The sequence below is a fragment of the Anguilla rostrata genome, chromosome 13, assembly GCF_018555375.3.
Source record: "Anguilla rostrata isolate EN2019 chromosome 13, ASM1855537v3, whole genome shotgun sequence".
In the NCBI taxonomy this organism is placed as follows: Eukaryota; Metazoa; Chordata; class Actinopteri; order Anguilliformes; family Anguillidae; genus Anguilla; species Anguilla rostrata.
Genome location: NC_057945.1, coordinates 34,758,305 through 34,777,375, shown reverse-complemented (window position 1 = coordinate 34,777,375; position 19,071 = coordinate 34,758,305). Strand labels below are relative to the sequence as shown.

Genomic DNA, 19,071 nt, shown 5'->3' with positions numbered 1-19,071 from the left:
CTTTCGCCAAAAAGAGGCCTGTTAGGGTTCTTGGTTCTCGAAGGTTTTGCAAGGCTGAATTTCTAGAAAAGGACGTGCAACACAGGGATTACAGTTCCTCGCTGACTAAAGATCCAGCGCTCGTCATGAATCTTCATTTTTGACAGACTGGATACGCGGTGCGGCTCAGTTCTTCATCTTGTACGTGTTTTGAAATCGTATACGAGTCGATCTGCTTTCAATACCTTCCGTGTTCTTTTTTTTTTTGTATGCTGTTTGCACTGAACTCCAGAACCACTTCAAGGGCCTCCTCAACGCAAGGCCTCCTCACACGGTCTTCGGAGCTGGAACTGCTGACAGAAGCAGGGACTGAGAAATCCCCCCCCACCCCCCTCCCCCCGCCCCCCGCCCCCACCCTTGACCATAGATTCCTGAGAGAGATTCGAAGGCAGGGTCCCACTGCTGCAGGAGCTCAGACGGAACGTGATCTGAAATTCAAAGTCCTCTATGAGTTTAACGGGGCAGTGGCGAAGAGGGGGGATTTGTGCTGACCACTCCAAACGCTGAGGGGCTTTTAGTTGATGGCTCACTTGGTGCAGCTTCTGGCGGAACGTTTCTCCAGCTCAGCCCTATTGCACACGTTGTACATACGTAATGTAGATATATGTGCTTTTTTGGACGGGGTGAGTGGGAGGTCAACATCGCATTTAGAGAGCTGTGACATTTAACTCAGATAGCCGACTATCACAAGTAAACAAGACAGCGTGCGTTTACGTTTGGAAACAATTCTCTGTTAACGGCAGTTCTGCACAATTTTTAGTGTTTCGCATAAATTTTTAATATGTGACTGAAACATCCGAATCTGATACAAGCCCCTGGTTTTATGAAAATTCATTGCCGACTTGTTTTCCTTGTTAAGTTACATTGTGTTAGACTGTTTTTCTCTCTGCAGACAGTACAGAGCAGACAGTTCTCTCTGTTGGCTCAGTTAAACTGATTGTTCAGACTGTTTTGAAAACCCTTAACGCTTGAATTATTATTATTATTATTGTGCTTTGTGTTTCTGAATATAGTCAGCTGTGCTTTTCCCAGGCAACCTTTTTGTATTGAAAATTTGTATTTGTAATATATTTGTTTGAAAACACCCCCTTGTATTTTAAAGATGTAACAGTAAATTTACTAGCTGTAAAAATATCTATTCTGCTCTGTCTTTTTCTGGAAGCTGACAAAATTCAAAATCACATTTCAATTGTCAAATGGATAATTACAACGAATAAAAATAATTAAAAAACGCAATTTTTGTAACAATGAAATGACCAGTAATGTACACAACGACTGCAAACTAATTGACAGCAAGCTGAATGATATGGACAGAGCTGGTTATGATTGAGAGGATTAAATGTTGCATAAACAGGGGTACACCACCGGTGGTGAGTTCGAGAGTGAAGAGATAGATGGGGAAAGCTTCAAGGAAGTCATCGACTGAAGTTTAAGAAACACTCAGAACGCGGAATTCAATGGCATGCAGCAAACTGTCCCGTTCTCTACAAGTTTGTCCCCGTATGACTTATTCAAACTCTGTCACGATTTTAAATAACAGTGATAGAGCTGGTTCACTCTGTGCCAACAACGTTGATGTAGAGATCAAAACTGATACCTCTGTGACCTCTTTCCGAGCCTTAAAAAAACAAAAACTTTTATCGACTTGCTTATCACACCACAAAACCCCTGTGGATTATCTTTTAATGTTTTCTTTATCTTTTTTTATTGATTTGTTTTTGACCTTGTCTGTTGTTGTCTTGATTTGTCTCTGTTTTAAGTTTTCACATTTTTTGGCGCTATTTAAATGCATGCATTATTATTATTATTATTATTATTATACATAACATGAAAAGGAAACAGAGGTGCAGCATGTCAGGTAAGAAATGACCGAGCACTGGGTGAAGGAGTGAGGGATGTGTTTTACAAATACTGACTCATGTGAGAGCGAACATACAAGAAGCTTCAGCTCAGGAATGATAGAACACATCAAGGTGGACACAGGATTTTGTGAGGGAGAGAAGTGGGGAGAATGCAGAGAAATCTCCCAGTGAATATTTTTTTTAATGGTGAAAAGTCAGTGAAATTCTGTCTAAGGGTTTAAATAAAAACTAAGCTACATTTGGTTAACAAAAAAAAAAACAAGTTTTCGAGCCGAGTAGGACGTAGCCAGGCTATATCCAGGTAAAACCTGATATTATTGGGGTTAAGCTCGTCCATTTATGTCAAAATATCTCTCAAACTAGATTTTCACTGCCTCTAGAAGTCGAGATTTTGGCTTTTGCTCACTGGGCGGTGTTTACATCATCTGTACCGATGAGATCGAAGATTGCTCCCGGTGACAGGGCAGTGAAATCAGGCGAAAAGAGACAGCAGCAATGGGTAAGGAGCTGGTATTGTAACCTAAAGTTCATAGGTTTGATTCCCGATTGCCATTGTACCCTTGAGCAAGGTACTTAACCAGCATTGCTTCAGTATATATCCAGCTGTATAAATGGATACAATGCTATGCTATAAATGTTATGTAAAAGCTCTGGATAAGACAGTCTGCTAAATGCCTGTTATGTAATGTAATGTATTAACATGAAGGCAAGAATATGGGCACCCAACAATACATTCATTAACAACGAGAGGACCCTAGCAAAAGATCCACCAGCGTCCGTGATGCAAACTGTTATATCCATGAAAGGCCAAGAAAGGGAGCTTCTCAGATATGAACCCGATTTTCTGAGATGTTCCATAACATTAACTTTCTTCGACAACGTGAACATGGAACATACACAATGCCGAGAATATCAAAATTGTGCTACAGTACCCAGGGGCATTCATAACTGGGGCCTATAGAAAGTCCTGATTTAAGATTTCTTATAACCATAAGATGGCAGGACTGTCCTTCCCGAACCTCTTGTTAAACAGTTGCCCCATTGTGGAATGTTAAGTGCCTCTGTTAATTATCCACAAGCAATTAGTAAAGCTTCAAAGCTGGTGGATTGACTTTGCAGTAAAAGACATGCTGCTCTATCACTTATCTTTCCACTCAGCAGCACGGACAGGAAATATTCACCAGATTAAAATCAAGAGAAAAATACAGCCTACTTGCTTTGGGTAAAAAAAAAAAAAATATTTAAAAAAAATCTTTACTGCGTAGAGGAATTTATGAAACCGCCTTATCTTTTTTTAGCTGATCAGCATTATAGTGTGCACTGAGGTTTTTTTCTGCAGTTTTTATGCAGACAGCTTATTGCCCCATCAATATTGTTTATTTATTGATTGTTTTAATCCAAAATATATCTATGTATAAAACCTGAGTTAATACATCCAAAACACATCTGCATACAGATTATGATGCCATCATTTGATCCGTGATACACTGTGGGGGAACATTTACAGTACTGCAGCGAAAGCAATTTATCTACAGATGGTACATTTTCATCTGAAAGACTAAATGTTACTTTCTGTAACCTGGAGGGACTGCGCTCCAAAGTTCAGATAAGGTAAGGTAAGGAAACTTTTTGAAAGTTATCAAGGAACATGGTTAAACTAATGATTATGCCTTTCCCCCCCCCCCAGTTTTGAGTTGTGGTAATTTTCTGAACTGGAGAACATTGAAATGGGATTGTAAATGACAGCCACTAGCACATCTGGGTCAAATACGTATTTGTTTTGGATTCAAATACTTTTCTGTGCTCTTTTGATCTTGCCTGGTGTAACTGATCCTGCCAGAAGGCCGGGTTTGCATTTTCTGAGTGTATTTCCTTGGTTCCAATACACCAGACAAGATCAGTAAAGCATAGAAAATAATTTGAATCGAAAACAAATACCCCCATGTCTGGCCACTGGAGGCATTTCACTTCCGATGTCCTTCCAGCTAAAAAAGCCAGTTTTACTCTTGGAACCATTTCTGTAAATTATTGCAGTTGCTTTTTGCAAACGTAGGTATCTGACTGATGGTCTGTTTCTGTTGTGTTCTGTTGAGCTGCTATTTCCATTTATACTGCAATTTATATATGGATCTACTTCTGGCAATGAATAAGTTCCAGAAGTAATGTTGCTCCTTTTGTGCAGCCAGTAGATATATATATATATTCTGAGTTCACCACCAGAGCGCCCTTTCTTCTTAATGATGTTCCATTTCTCAGCCTCAAAATGTCTTCCTTGACTTGGTCCTCATGCTGACAAATGCCAATAACAGACACCAAAGGCAATTAAAAGGCTAGGTACTGAAAGCTCTCTTATACCTGCACTAAGGAAGCAATTGAACACACCTGGCTAATCAGAAACACCTGTGATTCCATTTATCCCAGGCATGATCACACCCTGAAATGGGAGGGCTATTTATAAAAACTGCTGTAATTTTTACACGGGGAAACCAAAATAAAAATGCAACTGAGAGTTGTTTCATTAGAACACACAACCAAATCAATTTGTCCTTTGTCCCAAACATTATGGCACTGACTGAAATATATATATATATATATATATAGGCGTACCACTGCTTGGATATAAAATTGTTGGAGAAATTGGAGATGAATTATTGAGTGAAAGCACAGTTCATGATGGCCGCTGGGACTTGCACTATCATGTATAATGAGCTGAAGGTTTCACAAGTTCTGGGTGTTGTTGTGCATCTTAACAGAACATCCATTTTGTGGTCCCTTGATACATCTCCTGCTTCTTTGAAAGGCAAGAACACACAAAGATCACACAAAATGGTTTATTTTGACGAGCTTGTGCGCAGTATAAGCACACACTGCATAACGTCAGTAACAAAAAAAAAAAACATGAAACATTAGTTTCTTTATAACTTCTTGGTTTTTGAAAGAAAATTTGGATACACCACATTAATATAAATGGCATAAGTATATGATACAGACATTTTCTGCATACATAATCTGCATAGATCGTTCATTTGAAAATGGCAGCAGGGCAGCTGGCCTTGAAATAACATGAACTCTTTGCAGAAAATCGTGATTCTGACACCATGGAAAGAGAACAAACCCCACACTGTTCTCTCTCATCTAAGATACTACAGTAAGAATGAGTCTATTGGAATGCACTTTGAATGAGTGTTGTGATGTTGCTGCAGCTGCCAGGTTCTGTGGCTGGACCCCTAAATGAGCAGTCCTTGTCTGTTGGCTGTCTAAAAAGACGGCCATCTTTTAATATCTTACCCATGAAAAAAAAAGTAGTATTCCTAAATATATCCAAGGATGTCAAAAAAACAACAACATATTTAGATAAAAATATGTAGATATTTGCTATTAAACATGTTTTCAGTGAATGGTACCTATAGGGCTGCTACTGAAATTGGGAAAATAAAACCCAATCACACATGAGTCTTGCCGTAAGTCTGCAAGGGTAGAGCAGGACATTTAGACTACAAAACAAGCCGTGTGGCCCAGATCCACGTCGGTATTTTTTGGGGGGGGGGGACCGTGACTCATAAGACCAGCACAAACTCGAGGAACTCGAGGATCTCGCCGGCTGCCTTCATACCTCCAGCTTCTTCTTCATGGCCAGCTTGTAGAGGATCTGGTAGCCGTCGTCCCAGGCGTAGACGAGCTGCTCCAGGGGGTTGTACTTCAGGCTGGAGTGGGCGCCGTAGCGCTTGGGGAAGTACACCAGCGGGGCGTCGTCGCTGGTCACCATCTCGCCCACGTCGAAGACGCACTGCACGCGGGAGCGGCTGGCCTGCCGGGTGTTGTAGACCACGTACATGGTCCCGCAGATGACGAAGGCGGCCTCGGCGCCCTCCCGCGGGCAGGGCGTGTCCCACGTCTGCTCGACGTCCAGCGTCTCGGGGTCCACCTTGGCCAGGCAGATGGCGTTCTCGTTCTCCCGGGTGGCGTAGATGGCCCACAGGCCCTCCTCGTCCGCCGCCAGGTCGATGTAGGTCTCGGGGGTGAGCGCGTACACGGGCACCTGGTCCCGGGCCGGGAACACGGCGCTGTCCGCCACCGTCCCGTTCTGCAGGTCGTACTTGATCACCTGGAACTCCGCCCCCTCCCTCACGTAGTAGGCGTAGCCGTTGTAGATGGTGTGCCCCGTCCCGCCCCAGGGGAAGGGCAGCTGGACGGGCTTGCCGCGGGACATCCCCGTGGAGGCGGTGAAGTCCCGGACGGAGCTGAACTCGTAGAGCGTGTCCTCGCCGCTGGTCCCGTTAAAGATGTAGACCTTGGCGGAGCTCCTGCCCGTGTCCTTGGTCCACATTCCCTTGGCTCCGCCCACTCTTTTCAGGATCTTCATGGCTTTGATGCTGGAGATCATGTCCCTGCAGTCTGGGAAAGGAACACTACAGGTCACAATATGGTCAGTGTTCCCTCAACGCAGTTGATTGATCATGTCGGACCATGTATATTTATCAACCTATCAACAAAAGTCAAACTGTTCACTTGCCAGTGCAAAATAAGGATTCAAGTTGTGTGATTTTTTTTTAGATTAAAGAGAGATAAAAACTAACAAAAGAAGGAGCGAGGTTGGGGGGCATTCAATCAGTATTTTCAGACTGAGCCAATCGGAGGACATCAGCGTTCTTCTAACACACTAAACGCCTTTTTGCCACATTTCAAATTGCTGCAATTCTAGCTGTCGCCACCAGCACTACAGAAAAATTTAAATAGATTGAATTCATTTAAATCGAATGAGAAAAACTGGGACAAAATATGATGAGATGCATCTTGAAAATGAAATCAGACCAAAGCAGAAAATACACCATCTCACAAGTAAGAAGGTGGCATGACCATGAACCCTCATCTCCCCCCCCCCCCCACCCCCTTCCTGTAAACGCTGCCTGTGGTCGCAGTTTAGACTCCCAGACAGAGCTCTGCTGTTGTGGCACTAAATGTCCAATCATAGTACAGGATTGTGCTTAACACTTTAAGGTGTGAGATCACAAATATGCGATGACAATGTTAGAATGTTCGTAACTGAACATTCTAATGCTGATGTAACAATCACTACTGGTGGTAACTGAAAGCAACGGAGTTAGAATTGTGGAAAAACATTCAAAAAACCTACTGTAATTCTTCAAAGGGTTAAAAAAAGAAGAAAAGAATGGCAGCTGTGCAAGTCCTTCTGGATGAAAGGTCAGCTAAATGCCTAAAAATATAAATGTGAAATTAACAGGTTGCACAAAAATCACCAGGACAGGCCTTCATCCAGGAAAAAATGGTAATGTCAGGTCTTTAAATAGTACAGGAGCAAGGAAGCTATTTCCAAATCTGACATAATGTTCCATTACAGCATCTTTACTCAGACACTCAGTAGGGCTTTTGTTCCCTTTTTTCCCCCAACTTTAATGGAATAGTAAAGAGACAGCCAAGGTTGGCGAGATGTCTAATGTTGTTGTGCAGACTGCTCCCACACTTGGCCTGGCCAGCCAAGTCTCTTTCGAGGAGGAGCACAGTCAAAAGTCAGCAGATTTGCACTGATAAGAACGGCAGTTATATATAAATGTGGTCCTCTGCCCTGTTCTGCTTGCTGCTGATTAAATCAAGTGAGGCCTTGTGAGGATATGTGAAACACATGCTCTTAACATCAGTCCACCGTCCAAAGCCTGTTTGGGTAACAAGCCGTAGGTCAGCCGGATCCAAACGGAAGCACAAAGAATGCGTAGAAAATCCAAGCTTCCTGGTCTGAAACCATAGTTGTCTGGCTCCCTGGAGGGAGTGGAAATTCACCAAAACATCACACTGCCTCTTTAGTTTAGCACAGGAGCTCTCAAGCTCAGACCTGGGCCAACCTCCGTATACAGTTCAAAAAAATGTTTTTTAATCACACCTGAGTTGTAAAAAAAAAAACAAAACTGTTAATTGTTGTAAATTGTCACCTAATATCTATAGATGGATAATGTTTCGCCTCTTATGGCTACATTATGTCCGAAATAGTTACGTATGCCATGAAGAATTCATTCCCCATAATAACATCCCAGGGCTTCTAATCAGGTAAACTAATACTTTCATATTCTGTAATGCGCTAAATGTCAAGAGCATCGTGCAGACAGAGTTTACTCATAATTGCAGTTGATGATGTTATAGATTGGATGGTGAAATCACCTGGTCTCTGAGGCTGAACCATTTGTGAGGAAGGAGTGTGCACATGGGTAGAACTGGCTTGAACCAAAGTCGCAGTCGACGTAGGACACTCTTTACTTGAGCAAGTATAACGCTGCTTCATATATCAGCTTCAATGGATACAATGTAAAGTGCTATGTAAAAATTGTAAGTCGCTCTGGATAGACGTGCAAATCCGCGATGAAGAATGTAGCCTCAACTTGAGCATTCGGACATTGAAACCAGCCTGCTTAACTTCATACAATTAGCTACTGACGGTTTAAACCCTGTAACCCGTGTGTCGTCGCACGTCCACGCAGGCGCCTCACCCGTGAGCTAGGTCGTACTTGCCCTGTTCTCTCCTTGCGACGTGACTCGGCCACCAGCTGTCCCACGTCCCGAGGCGCGCGTCGGCCGGCATCTCCGCCATCCCACGCGGACCCGCCGCCGAGCTCGACGCGCAGGGTCTCCCGGTCCTTGTCCAGATTCTCCAGCAGGCCCACCATCTGCTGCTTGAACTCCCGCAGCTCAGTGGCGTAGCGGTTGGTCTGCTCGTGCCAGGTGGAGATGCGGTCCTGAGGGGGGAGGGGGAGGGGGAGGGGGCCAAGAGGTGAGACCCGCATACGCTACCTACCTGTATACGCTGCCTGGCCAAAAGCATGCGTACACCTAGCATCCAACATATCATCCAAAATGATGGGCATTAATAATTTTACCACCCTTTGCTGCTATAACAACTTCCACTCTTCTGGGAAGGCTTTATACTAGATGTTGGAGCGTTGCTGCAGGGATTTGCTTCCATTCAGCCAGAAGAGTGTTAGTGAGGTTGAGCACTGATTGGGAGATTAGGCCTGACTCCCAGTTGGCTTTCAAATTAATCCCAAAGCTGTTGGCTGGGGTTGAGGGCAGGGCTCTGTGCTGGCCAGTCAAGTTCTCCCACACCAATCTCGACAAAACCATTTCTATATGGACCTCGCTGTGTGCCCGGGGGCATTGTCGTGATGAAACAGGAAAGGGCCTTACCCATAGTGTTGCCACAAAGTTAGAAGCACAGAATCGTCAAACATATCATTGCATTGATATTTGCCTTCACTGGAACTAAGGGAACTAGCCCAAAGCATGAAAAACAGTCCCAGACCAAGTGGTGTCCACATACTTTTGATTATTCGTCATATAGTGTTTGTTCCTGTACACACATGGCCATTGAAATAAAAGCCATGGTTATGCTATGGTGGCAATACATTACATTACTGTACATTACATTTATTTGGCAGATGCTTTTATCCAAAGCGACGTACGGTAAGTGCACACCGAAGGTCATTGGAACAACTACAAAATGCAGGTCTGCCAAGGTACAACACTCATTATGTAACAGTTATCCATAGCCATGAACATCAAGTCAAGGCCACACAGTAAGTATAAATAAAGCAATAAATGCTGAAATATTTACTACTGTGATATTCTTCATGGTGTGTGAAGGTAAGGGATTGCAGCTATAGGGTCTGAGACACAAATATTGAGCAAGACAGAGAATTAGCAGCACCTTAAATTGATGTGCTATAAAGGAAATATCCAATGCTATGATTTTAGCTTTTAGTTACTTAAATGTGAGGCTTAGAAAATAGTCATGAATGGCATGAACTTATATTTACTTAGCTGTAGTTGTAGACTTCTCTCCTTGGAATCATTCAATGGTAGACAAAAATGCCCCATAATAAAAACAATGAGAATAGACTAACTGGGATTCTGGCTTTAAGCTAAATCAAACTTTCATGCCCCAGTCAGGGGAAGCTGGACGCGTTCGAATAACACGTTTGGATTTGTCCGCGTCACTCGAAAAGGATTACTAAAAAGAAAAAAGCCGTTTGCAAGCAGTTTCATGAATCAGCTTGTTTACGGAAATGCAAGCACACGAAAAAAAGGGCGAGTTTCTTCTCCCCAGGTGACAGATGTTTGAGGAGAACGAGGGCCAAGTTATGGAAGCCAGCAGGATGTGGCTCCCAAGCTGTGATGGATTCCTAGAGAGGGGGGGGGGCCTGTGGGGCTGATAGGACTACCGGTAATCACATTCGACGGAGCGCTGCGGCTCCACAAACTCCCTGCTTTGCAGCCGCAGAGAAGCGGATTCGAGAAGGGGCACCCCAAAACTGCACAGGGGTACAACAAACCCCCCCCCCCCCGTGCACTGTACAGAGCACTTGGCTGAAAGCAGGGTGACCAGACGATCCTGAGTTAAAATACAATCCTCCTCTTTTCGTTTCTCAAACTCCTGCATGACTAAAACCACTTGGGGAAAAAAAAAAAAGAAAAAACACAAATAATACCAAGCTGGATTGCAGTACCCTTTGACCCCATTCCCCCCCTCCTCAACATCTGCATTTGATTGGACGTTTACTCCACTCACGGTGTTTGCCAAGGGAGTCCTGCCTGGCCGGCGAATGGGATCCAAGGGTTTGGCTGGAAAGAGGGGCTTGCTCTTACCTCAATGGCCAGCAGCCTGCGCTCCAGGTAGTCCATCAGGGCTTGGGTCTGGGCCCCGGCGAGGAAGAGGAGGCTGGCGAGGAAGAGGAGGAGGAGGAGGCCTCTCATGTTGAGGAAGGGCAGACGAGGCTGGTGGTGTCAGAGGCGATGAGTCTGAGCTCCTGCTGGAGAGCTTGTGAGTGTGGGAAGGAGAGAGAGAGAGAGAGAGAGAGAGGGAGGTACAGAGGTAGAGAGAGAGAGAGAGAGAGGGAGGGAGACCACTTTTACGCTTGCTCGCTCGGCAAGAATGCTTTACCAACGCGGAGAAGGAGGGGCTTCCCTCCTCTGACACGGCTGTTTGCTCACTCCGCCCTCCCAAACCAACCGCCCCCCCCCCCCTTGCCTTATGCCACTATGCATGTACTGATCTCTTTAACAGATGCCTTACAGGCTGGGGGGGGGGGATAAAAACTTCACTTCACCTGTTTTATTTCAGTGTTACAATACAAAAGCAGAGCAGTTAAATACATTCTGTGTGTGTGTGTGTAAGTGGTGTGTGTGTGTGTGTGTGTGTATGTATGTGTGTGTGTGTGGTGTGTGTGTGTGTGTGTGTGTGTGTGTGTGTGTGTATGTGTGTGTGTGTGTGTGTGTGTGTGTGTGTGTGTGTGTGTGTGTGTGTGTGTGTATGGGTGTGTGTGTGTGTGTGTGTATGTATGGGTGTGTGTGTGTGTGTGTGTGTGTGTGTGTGTGTGTGTGTGTGTGTGTGTGTGTGTGTGTGTGTGTGTGTGTGTGTGTGTGTGTGTGTGTAAAAGCATTTGCTGATCAGATCAGAGAATATAAACAGAGCTTCATACATTTACTGCTTTTCTTTAATGCTTACGTAAGATTGATTACAAAAAAGTACAGTGCAGTTAAAACCGTTTATTCAAAAGAGTGAAGAAACTCGCACACAAGTCATTTCTTTGGAATCCAACACAAACATTTCCAAGCTAAGTTTACGGTAACCCTGTCTTCATAATCCTTCACCATGACATAGTCATGCACATGCATTACTCATTACATAGTGTTTTCAGCTATATTTTATTCGAGAAGGTTATGTCTCACTGGATTAGGACACCTGATAAATAGGTTGAACTGTGGACAGTATAAAAGCAGCGTACTGTAAGCTGGACATTTTTGGTCTGGACACTTTAAAAACTTTTATGAAGGACTTTAGCAGCGAGGAAAACTTGTGCAAAAAAAGAAGGAAGGAAAGGTGAGCTTGACTCCCTGTGCCACTGCCACAACAGATGCTTTTCTACTACACTTCTTTGAAAGTAGACAGATTAAAGGATTCTAGTTTGTTCTTGTTTCTGCATTTTTTTTTTTTTTACTTTTGTCATCTGTTGCTTAGCTAACAACTACTCAAGCACTTCCCGACAACCAAAGCAGATGGTTTTTTTTCTGTTTTTCCCAGGTTTTTTTTTTTTTCTTCTTTTTTTTTTCTTTTTATAAAAAAAAGTCTATCCACATGAGACATACTTTCTCAGCACTGGTTGGAAACTACTGTTTACCAGTGCTAAAACAGTGCTAACTGTTTTTCCACAGTTTGATGAGTGTATTTTACAGGAGAAAATAATTTGCGCTGCACACAATTGCCTTTTATTTTAACCTCATGTCTTATTAGTAGACTTTTTATGACATGATAACCACACCGCTGTCTCCACAATTCCATGAACTGCTTTCCTTATGATCTAATTGTTTGTGGTAAACACTTATTTCATTTCAAATAATCTGACATTCCCATACAAATATGGAATATACAATATTCATAATGTACGAAACATGCAATGCACATACTATATGTGAACTTGTAAATATGCAGCCTTTTAAAAAAACAGTGATGAATTTTACAGCAGAACATTTTTTTAATGTACGGTATACTGCAATATTGAAGGTGCCAATGATGTGAACATCTATTGAGAAGTGTTGCTATGTATTGAAAACATATTTTAATTATGAAATTAAGAAGCTGCATTTTTATAAAGTTAAGTGAGCATAGGTGTTATAATAGTTCATACTGTGCATGTAAATGTATATTATATGATTATGTCGATTTCTACCTTAACAAAAATCAATATTTTGCTTTAGGGGAATATACTTAAGGGGATGAGGTGAATTGAAAAATAAATTTAAGTAACTATCATCATGGAAAGGTATTAATACAGGAAGAAAAAAAAAAAAAAGCCAAGCTGGTCTACTGCCAATATTTTTCTCAGTTTATTTACTAAAATTCCTATGTAGCCTTTGTAGCTGTGTTTAGTCTACAGCATGTGGATTTAAAACATGCACTTCTAAGAACTGTTCAAGTGTACTGTGCATGAACTTTTGATCCACTGATAAATAAATAATTCAGCACAGCTGTTTCCCTCGAGCATAAACCACCACAATACAAAAAGAGACTATTATAAATATTTCACATGTACTTCAGACACTTCGTGACATGTTTCATTTCCTTGAGGATAAAAAAAGCATAATTTTTCTTCGGTCCCAAAGGCTCACAACCAGATCCATTCAGCCTTATATAAGACTGAATATATCTGAATAAAAATTAATTATATTCACAATCATACTGAAGGAAAAATAAACTGTTCCCGTAAGCAAGATAATATTTCCTCCAAAGAATCCACAGCTACCAGTGGGGAGCCTCCTACAAAGCCTGCCGAAAAACAAACAATCAAAACAAAGAAAAAAAGATAAAAGCACACCACATCAAAGGAGTGATATTACAGTTATATAACTATGAAACAGAGAGTGCATTGTGAGAGCTCTCTCATTGAAATAAATCGGTGGCCTGTAATTGGTCTCTTCCACTTTACACACTGTGCCGACGCTAGTTTGCCATCATTTGATTGGACAATGAAAGTGATGGCAATGTGGAGCTTCGATGGCAGTGGAGAAAAGGCCTACTGGACGGGAGGCATTCTGCAAGCAAACCTGGCGTCTGCTTCAGTACCACAGTACCTTACATTACATTACAAGCATTTAGCAGACACTCTTATCCAAAGCGACTTACACAGCTTTTACATAGCATTTACATTGCATCCATTTATACAGCTGGATATAGTACCTTGCTCAAGGGTACTGTACAACAGCAGTGTCCTACCTTTAGGTTACAAGGTAGGACACTGCTTACAAGACAACTCCTTACCCATTATACTACACTGCCACCCAATGCCCAGGGGTGGTTGAGGAACTTTCTGGAAGCTGCACCTACCTAACTCACCTGGGGTTCTTTTTCTAACTGGTGCTGAACATGGACCCAACTTCACATTCGTCAGGTACAGTGGGCAAAGTCAGGCCAAAACATTCAGGTGAAAAGTTCACGGCATTCTGAGGATGTTTTACATACTGGAAGTATTCCTGTTGGGGTGGACACCATCATTTGTGTGCTATTTTATCCATTTCATTCTGCAATAAAATGTGAAGAGCACATTAACTCCAAAACTCTCTGGGTAACCGAATGAGGGCTTTTATGAGATAGATGTTGATTGCATTCACGGGGAAACGATGAAAGCTCCCCTACTTTTTTCTAACCATCCGTCATGAACAGAAATTTTTATTTGATCTATTTTATACGTGTTTCCCGCAAATGAAGGTGTGCATTGACGTTAGCCTGGTATTGTCTGCCTGTGGTGATCGGTGGTTCAGCAGGTGGGGCTGTTGCTCTGTTGCGGAGTCTTGCTTTTAGCACTCACAAGCACGACTACCCTAATTTATAATTTCCCAGGCAGGGCCACAGCTATCTACTGAATGAATTCTTGAACCCCAGGAACTAGTTACACCCTGTATCCTGGGCTACCCTCGGGCCCAGGCCTGGGACAAAGTGTCCCAATTACATGCCCCCTCTCAGCCCCCCATCTTCTGAGACAATACCAACCGCAGTCCTGTCAGTTAACCGAAAACAATGTAACGTGTGCAGTCCTTTTAACTTAACCAAACTAAAGGAGTCTTTTTTTAAAATTCTAAAACAGAACGCATACTCCTGAAGCAGATGATCACAAGTCTGTTTTTCCACTTAAGTCTGCTAATGTTCTGGCTTAACGCCAGCCAGAAATAATGTTTTAACAAACACACCTGAATCCCATTAGTCGCACATGTACACAGTGACACATCAACAGCAATTACTAACTTCCTTGACAAAACAAAACACAACAGTGGCATGATTATCAGGATTTGTTCTTGCAGCTTTGATTTAAAAATTTTCCTCAGGTACAGTAATGAGTCCTAAGTGTAACTTTTAAGGGAAGATCCCCCCCCCCCCGATCTGATAGTTCTGTCCTTTAGTTTGATCTAAAGCCCTAGTGCTGGAGATTGTTTTATTTTTTATAGACCATCCTCAAATCATCTTTTCTGGGTAGTCTTTTAACCATTGATAATTAAAGGCAGTGCTATATTTTGTCAATGTTTGTGCAATGGAACCTCGTTGTAGTGCGATAGTTGATGAATTGCCATCAAATTAAAAGTGGGGTCACATTATGACAGGGTCATTAAACATCGTCTGATACAAAAATTTCGTATCGGTATTCCTTTGGATCTCATTTGCACAAACCACTGGTATATCGCTGTGTCCAGTGAATCGTCTGATGCAACTCCTGTGTTTTTTCCAATGTAAACTGGCCTCTAAGTTTCTCGTCTTATTTTTTTCAATCATGAATAGTAGATTCGCAGCTCCCAAGCCAATGGTGTTGGTTGCTTTGCCTGTTTTAGCTGAGCTAGTGCCTAAGGTTTGTCTTTAAAAAATGTTTGTTTCCTACAGTGACACCTTTTGCTTCCATTCTCAAAAACGAAATAGTTTCAGGTTTGATATTTCGCTGAAACGGATGAAAGAAATGTTTCGATTCACTGTAACTGGTTTACAGTATAGCTAAGGAGACTGGGATTGGGACACTGAGACTAAATATCAGCAGGGGTGGGAATTAAAGCCCAGAGATTAATCTCGTTGCGGTCTGCATCTAGCACAAACCAGATCAGTGGATTGCGAGGTCAAGAACTTGCAACGACAGAACGCTGGCCACTAGATGGCAGTGTAGGCATTGTAAAACACGACACACACGACTCGATCTGCCCAGATGGCTCGCTAACAGGTACTGAAGATGCCAAGGCACGCACACACCTAATGACAAACATTACGGCATATTTGTTATTCTCTAATGGGGTTATGAGACTGCATATTACAGTTTAATTATAGTTCTTTGTATAGAAAATGTTTTAGACATCATAAAGGATGGGGAAAGTGAAAAATTAAGACAGATAACACCACTCTAAAAGCCACAAAATACCAAAGCAAAAATGTTCATAATGAACTGCAAAGATATTCTCATTGGACAAATAGGATGACATTACTTTCAGAAAATATTGAACTGATTAAAGAAAATAGGCCTTAGACATTTATCAAATAACTATACTGAAGAAGATACAAATAACTACAATGATTTAGTGTTGTTCCTTCCCTACAAAAACATATTGACCCGTATGAGTTTGTTGTTTAATTGGATCATTTAAAGCCGACACCAACTGAATGAAAAATCAATTAAAATGACTTCAGACTGCTTTATTCCCTACAGTTATTCCCCTCCCCATTTGGAAAGCTCGGTCATATTTACTGGCCAGCCCTATTACTGCAACATACCCTGCAAATTCTCGAAAGCATTTGTCCTTCAGGTGGATCGCGACACCGAGGATTAATGCTCAAGACTAAAAGCCTGGCCAAAGTGCTATAAAATATCTTTTGAATTAATGCCTATTTTTAAATAGAACATGTTCAAATGTTCGATTAAAAAAAAAAAAAAACCCATTCTCAGCAAGGACTTGCACATCATGCATATACATGTCAAGTGGTGTAAAATCCAGACCAGTAATTAATTAGACAGCGTAGACAAATACGGGCTGGATTTTAGTCGCCGGTACATTTTACAAAGCAAAAATAAACATGGCTGCAGACTGCCCCCCCCCCCCTGCACTGTCTTACTTACCTGCCCAGGGACTAACGGTGTAAATTAGCAAATTGCTGTAACCCGGTTACATTACATCTCTCCTTGTTTTGTATAAGGTTAATGTTTTTTGTACACTGTCCCTGTTCAAATTAATTGAATAAATAAATAAAAATAAATAAATCCTGGAGGGCCGCTGTTTTCCTGCTGGCTTTTGATGTTTTCCTGCAAATTCAGTGCACAGTTTAGGTTACTGATTCGTCTGCAGTGTCTGCACACTTGGGCCATGTCCAAAACAGCCTGCTAACAACTGTGTCCTCAAAATATGTTCTTTCTACTAAACATTCTTCCCACCGTTTAGTGCATATTTTTTAGTATGTGATGGGCAGTGTGCGAAAAATATCCTCCGTACTATTTTTTTCAAAGGTATTGCAGAAGTGTCATATGATGTCCCGCTCATGTTGCAAAGATTTTACATGGGATGGCGCTGCCTCTTCCTTCCTGCTTCTGATGGGACTCCGTAAAAAGTATGGTTTACTTCCTGAAAAGTGTACTCCCAAATACACTCAGAAAACCCCCCAGAAACAAGTATATCATCTGAGGATTTTAAGAATGCTGCATTTAGAGAATATTTCACGTACTTAACTTTCTCATCCAGTGTACTGAACTTATATACTCGATAGTAGGGAAGTGACCTGTTTCAGACACAGCCCTTGTTTCCAAGGTCTTAAATGGCTGCTGACAGAAAAGAAATCACAAAAACCAGCAGAGACGGCAGCCCTCCAGGACTGAAGTATGATACCCCTGTTCTAATGGGTATATTAGGTTGTGAGCGATTTAAGGTGGAAATGATTTACTGACTCATTGATGCACTGGAGGTGTATACGTTTCTACTGCAGTAATTCCTTCACACTTACGGATGGCACGCCAGCAACTTGAAAGGCAAGACTGCCGATTCCAAACTGGGGACGATAACTATTATTGCGAAATTAGAATACAACGTTAAGACGAACTGTTGACTATGTTGATGTGTGTGCTTGATGAATAATATTTTCATCATAAACGATATCTACACTATCTACTCGATTCGAAATATACCATGCCTCCCCAGAATTATTGTAAACCTCAATTAATATGAGGAGGATTAAATTCAGTTTGTTTAGCAAATGTTTTCTATGCTCAGATATAGTTTGTTATACCATTGAGCAGGGGAAAAAAAAATCTTTAATGCAAAATGTTTTATTATAAGAACGAGTAAGAAGTACTGACATCCCTGTATTTAATACTTTGTGCACCCTCCCTTTGCAAAGATAACAGCACTAGTCTTCCCCTGTGAGGTTGGAGGACACATAGCAAGGGATCTGAGACCATTCCTCCACACAAGATTTCTCCATACGGATCCTTCGCAGTCTTTGGCCCTTGCTTGTGGGTTCTCCTCTTTAGCTCACCCCCACAGGTTTTCAGTGGGGTTCAGGTCAGGGGGCTGGGGTGGCCATTGCAAAAGCTTGATTCTGTGGTCAGTGCGACCAGTTTTGTGTTGATTTTGCGGTACGCTTTGGATCTTTGTCCAGCTGGAATATCCAACCACAACCCACTTCTAGCATTCCGGCAGAGACAGCCAAATTTTGGTCCAGATGGAGTCCATCATGCCATGTATCCTAACAAGGTTCCCAGGGCCGTTTAAGGAAACAAGCACAAAACCGTCCAGACCCACAGCGCAACTGTACTAACGATATAGCGGTTACAGGACATGCTATGGCATGTCCTCACCTCTGTAACGATATTTGTTGTCCTACGCGTGTCCATACATCTGTATCGGTAGTTGTAGCTGTGTGTCCTTAGGTCCTACTCATGAGTGAAGGATAGCATCCGTACGCGCAAACTAGGTTAACCTTTGCATCTGTCTGCATCTCCTGAAATCACCACTTTCGAACGGCACGACATTTGTAAGCACAGCTTTATCGCCTACATGTAACGTTACTTTAGCTAACCCTAATATGTTTGCGTTTCGCCTACTCCTACTAAACAAAAGCACCACCTGCGCATGCGTCCTACTAAACGTCCCTCTCAGATTGTCCGTGAGTGAGTGACCACAATTTGCCATGCATAGCCCATGGTGGCAGTTCCTGCGTGTCATGGGAAAAACATCTCCACAGCATCTCAGATCCACCTCCATACTCTACATCTTATTACACCAAACCCACCTTTGGTATTTATTGCCAAAAAGCTTAATTTTTTGTCCCATCTGACCATTGCACCCAGTTCCAATCAAAATAAAAAGTAGCATCTCAGAAACTCCAGGCACTTACATTTGGGGTATGATGACATTATAGAGGCTTTCTAAAAAGCTTGTTGCCATAGAGGTGCCATTTAATTGTACTTTTTGAGACTCGGTGACTCCTGGATGCAACCAAACCCGCACTTCTCCAAACGTGATCCTTTTTGCCTCTCAAACCATCTTCAAATACACTCGTTTATCACATCTCCAGTCACTTTTAAACTTCTTAATTTTTGCCCTGAGAGTGGAAATAGGTGGTTTCAGACATGGAGCTACTTTCCTATAGCTGTTT

At 42.3% G+C, this 19,071-nt stretch overlaps 2 protein-coding genes across 2 annotated transcripts in view; one reads left to right on the top strand and one right to left on the bottom strand.

The window, feature by feature from the left end:
- The window catches only part of LOC135238095 (synaptotagmin-6-like), a 39,134-nt gene extending 37,870 nt beyond the window's left edge, over positions 1-1,264 (top strand). Inside the window, exon 7 of the mRNA XM_064305767.1 lies at positions 1-1,264. This exon is cut by the window's left edge and continues 2,445 nt beyond it. The gene's annotated coding sequence lies outside the window, so the exon portion shown is untranslated.
- Positions 1,265-4,718: 3,454 nt separating this feature from the next.
- On the bottom strand, positions 4,719-10,826 carry LOC135238346 (olfactomedin-like protein 3A). The gene is made up of 3 exons (XM_064306133.1): positions 10,551-10,826; positions 8,380-8,644; positions 4,719-6,338 (listed from the first exon to the last, which is right to left on the bottom strand). The coding sequence occupies exons 1-3, from the start codon at positions 10,656-10,658 to the stop codon at positions 5,509-5,511; spliced, it is 1,203 nt and encodes a 400-aa protein (XP_064162203.1). The 5' UTR covers positions 10,659-10,826; the 3' UTR covers positions 4,719-5,508.
- Between the last annotated feature and the right edge of the window lie 8,245 nt (positions 10,827-19,071).

What these genes read in the sequence shown, in the direction of transcription:
- LOC135238346 (XM_064306133.1), bottom strand. Translation starts at nt 10,658, where the DNA reads ATGAGAGGCCTCCTCCTCCTCCTCTTCCTCGCCAGCCTCCTCTTCCTC. An exon ending in GCAGGCTGCTGGCCATTGAG is followed by an intron (nt 8,645 to 10,550) that starts GTAAGAGCAAGC and finishes CTCCCCCCTCAG; the next exon opens with GACCGCATCTCCACCTGGCA. An exon ending in GGTGAGGCGCCTGCGTGGAC is followed by an intron (nt 6,339 to 8,379) that starts GTGCGACGACAC and finishes AACTGCGTTGAG; the next exon opens with GGAACACTGACCATATTGTG.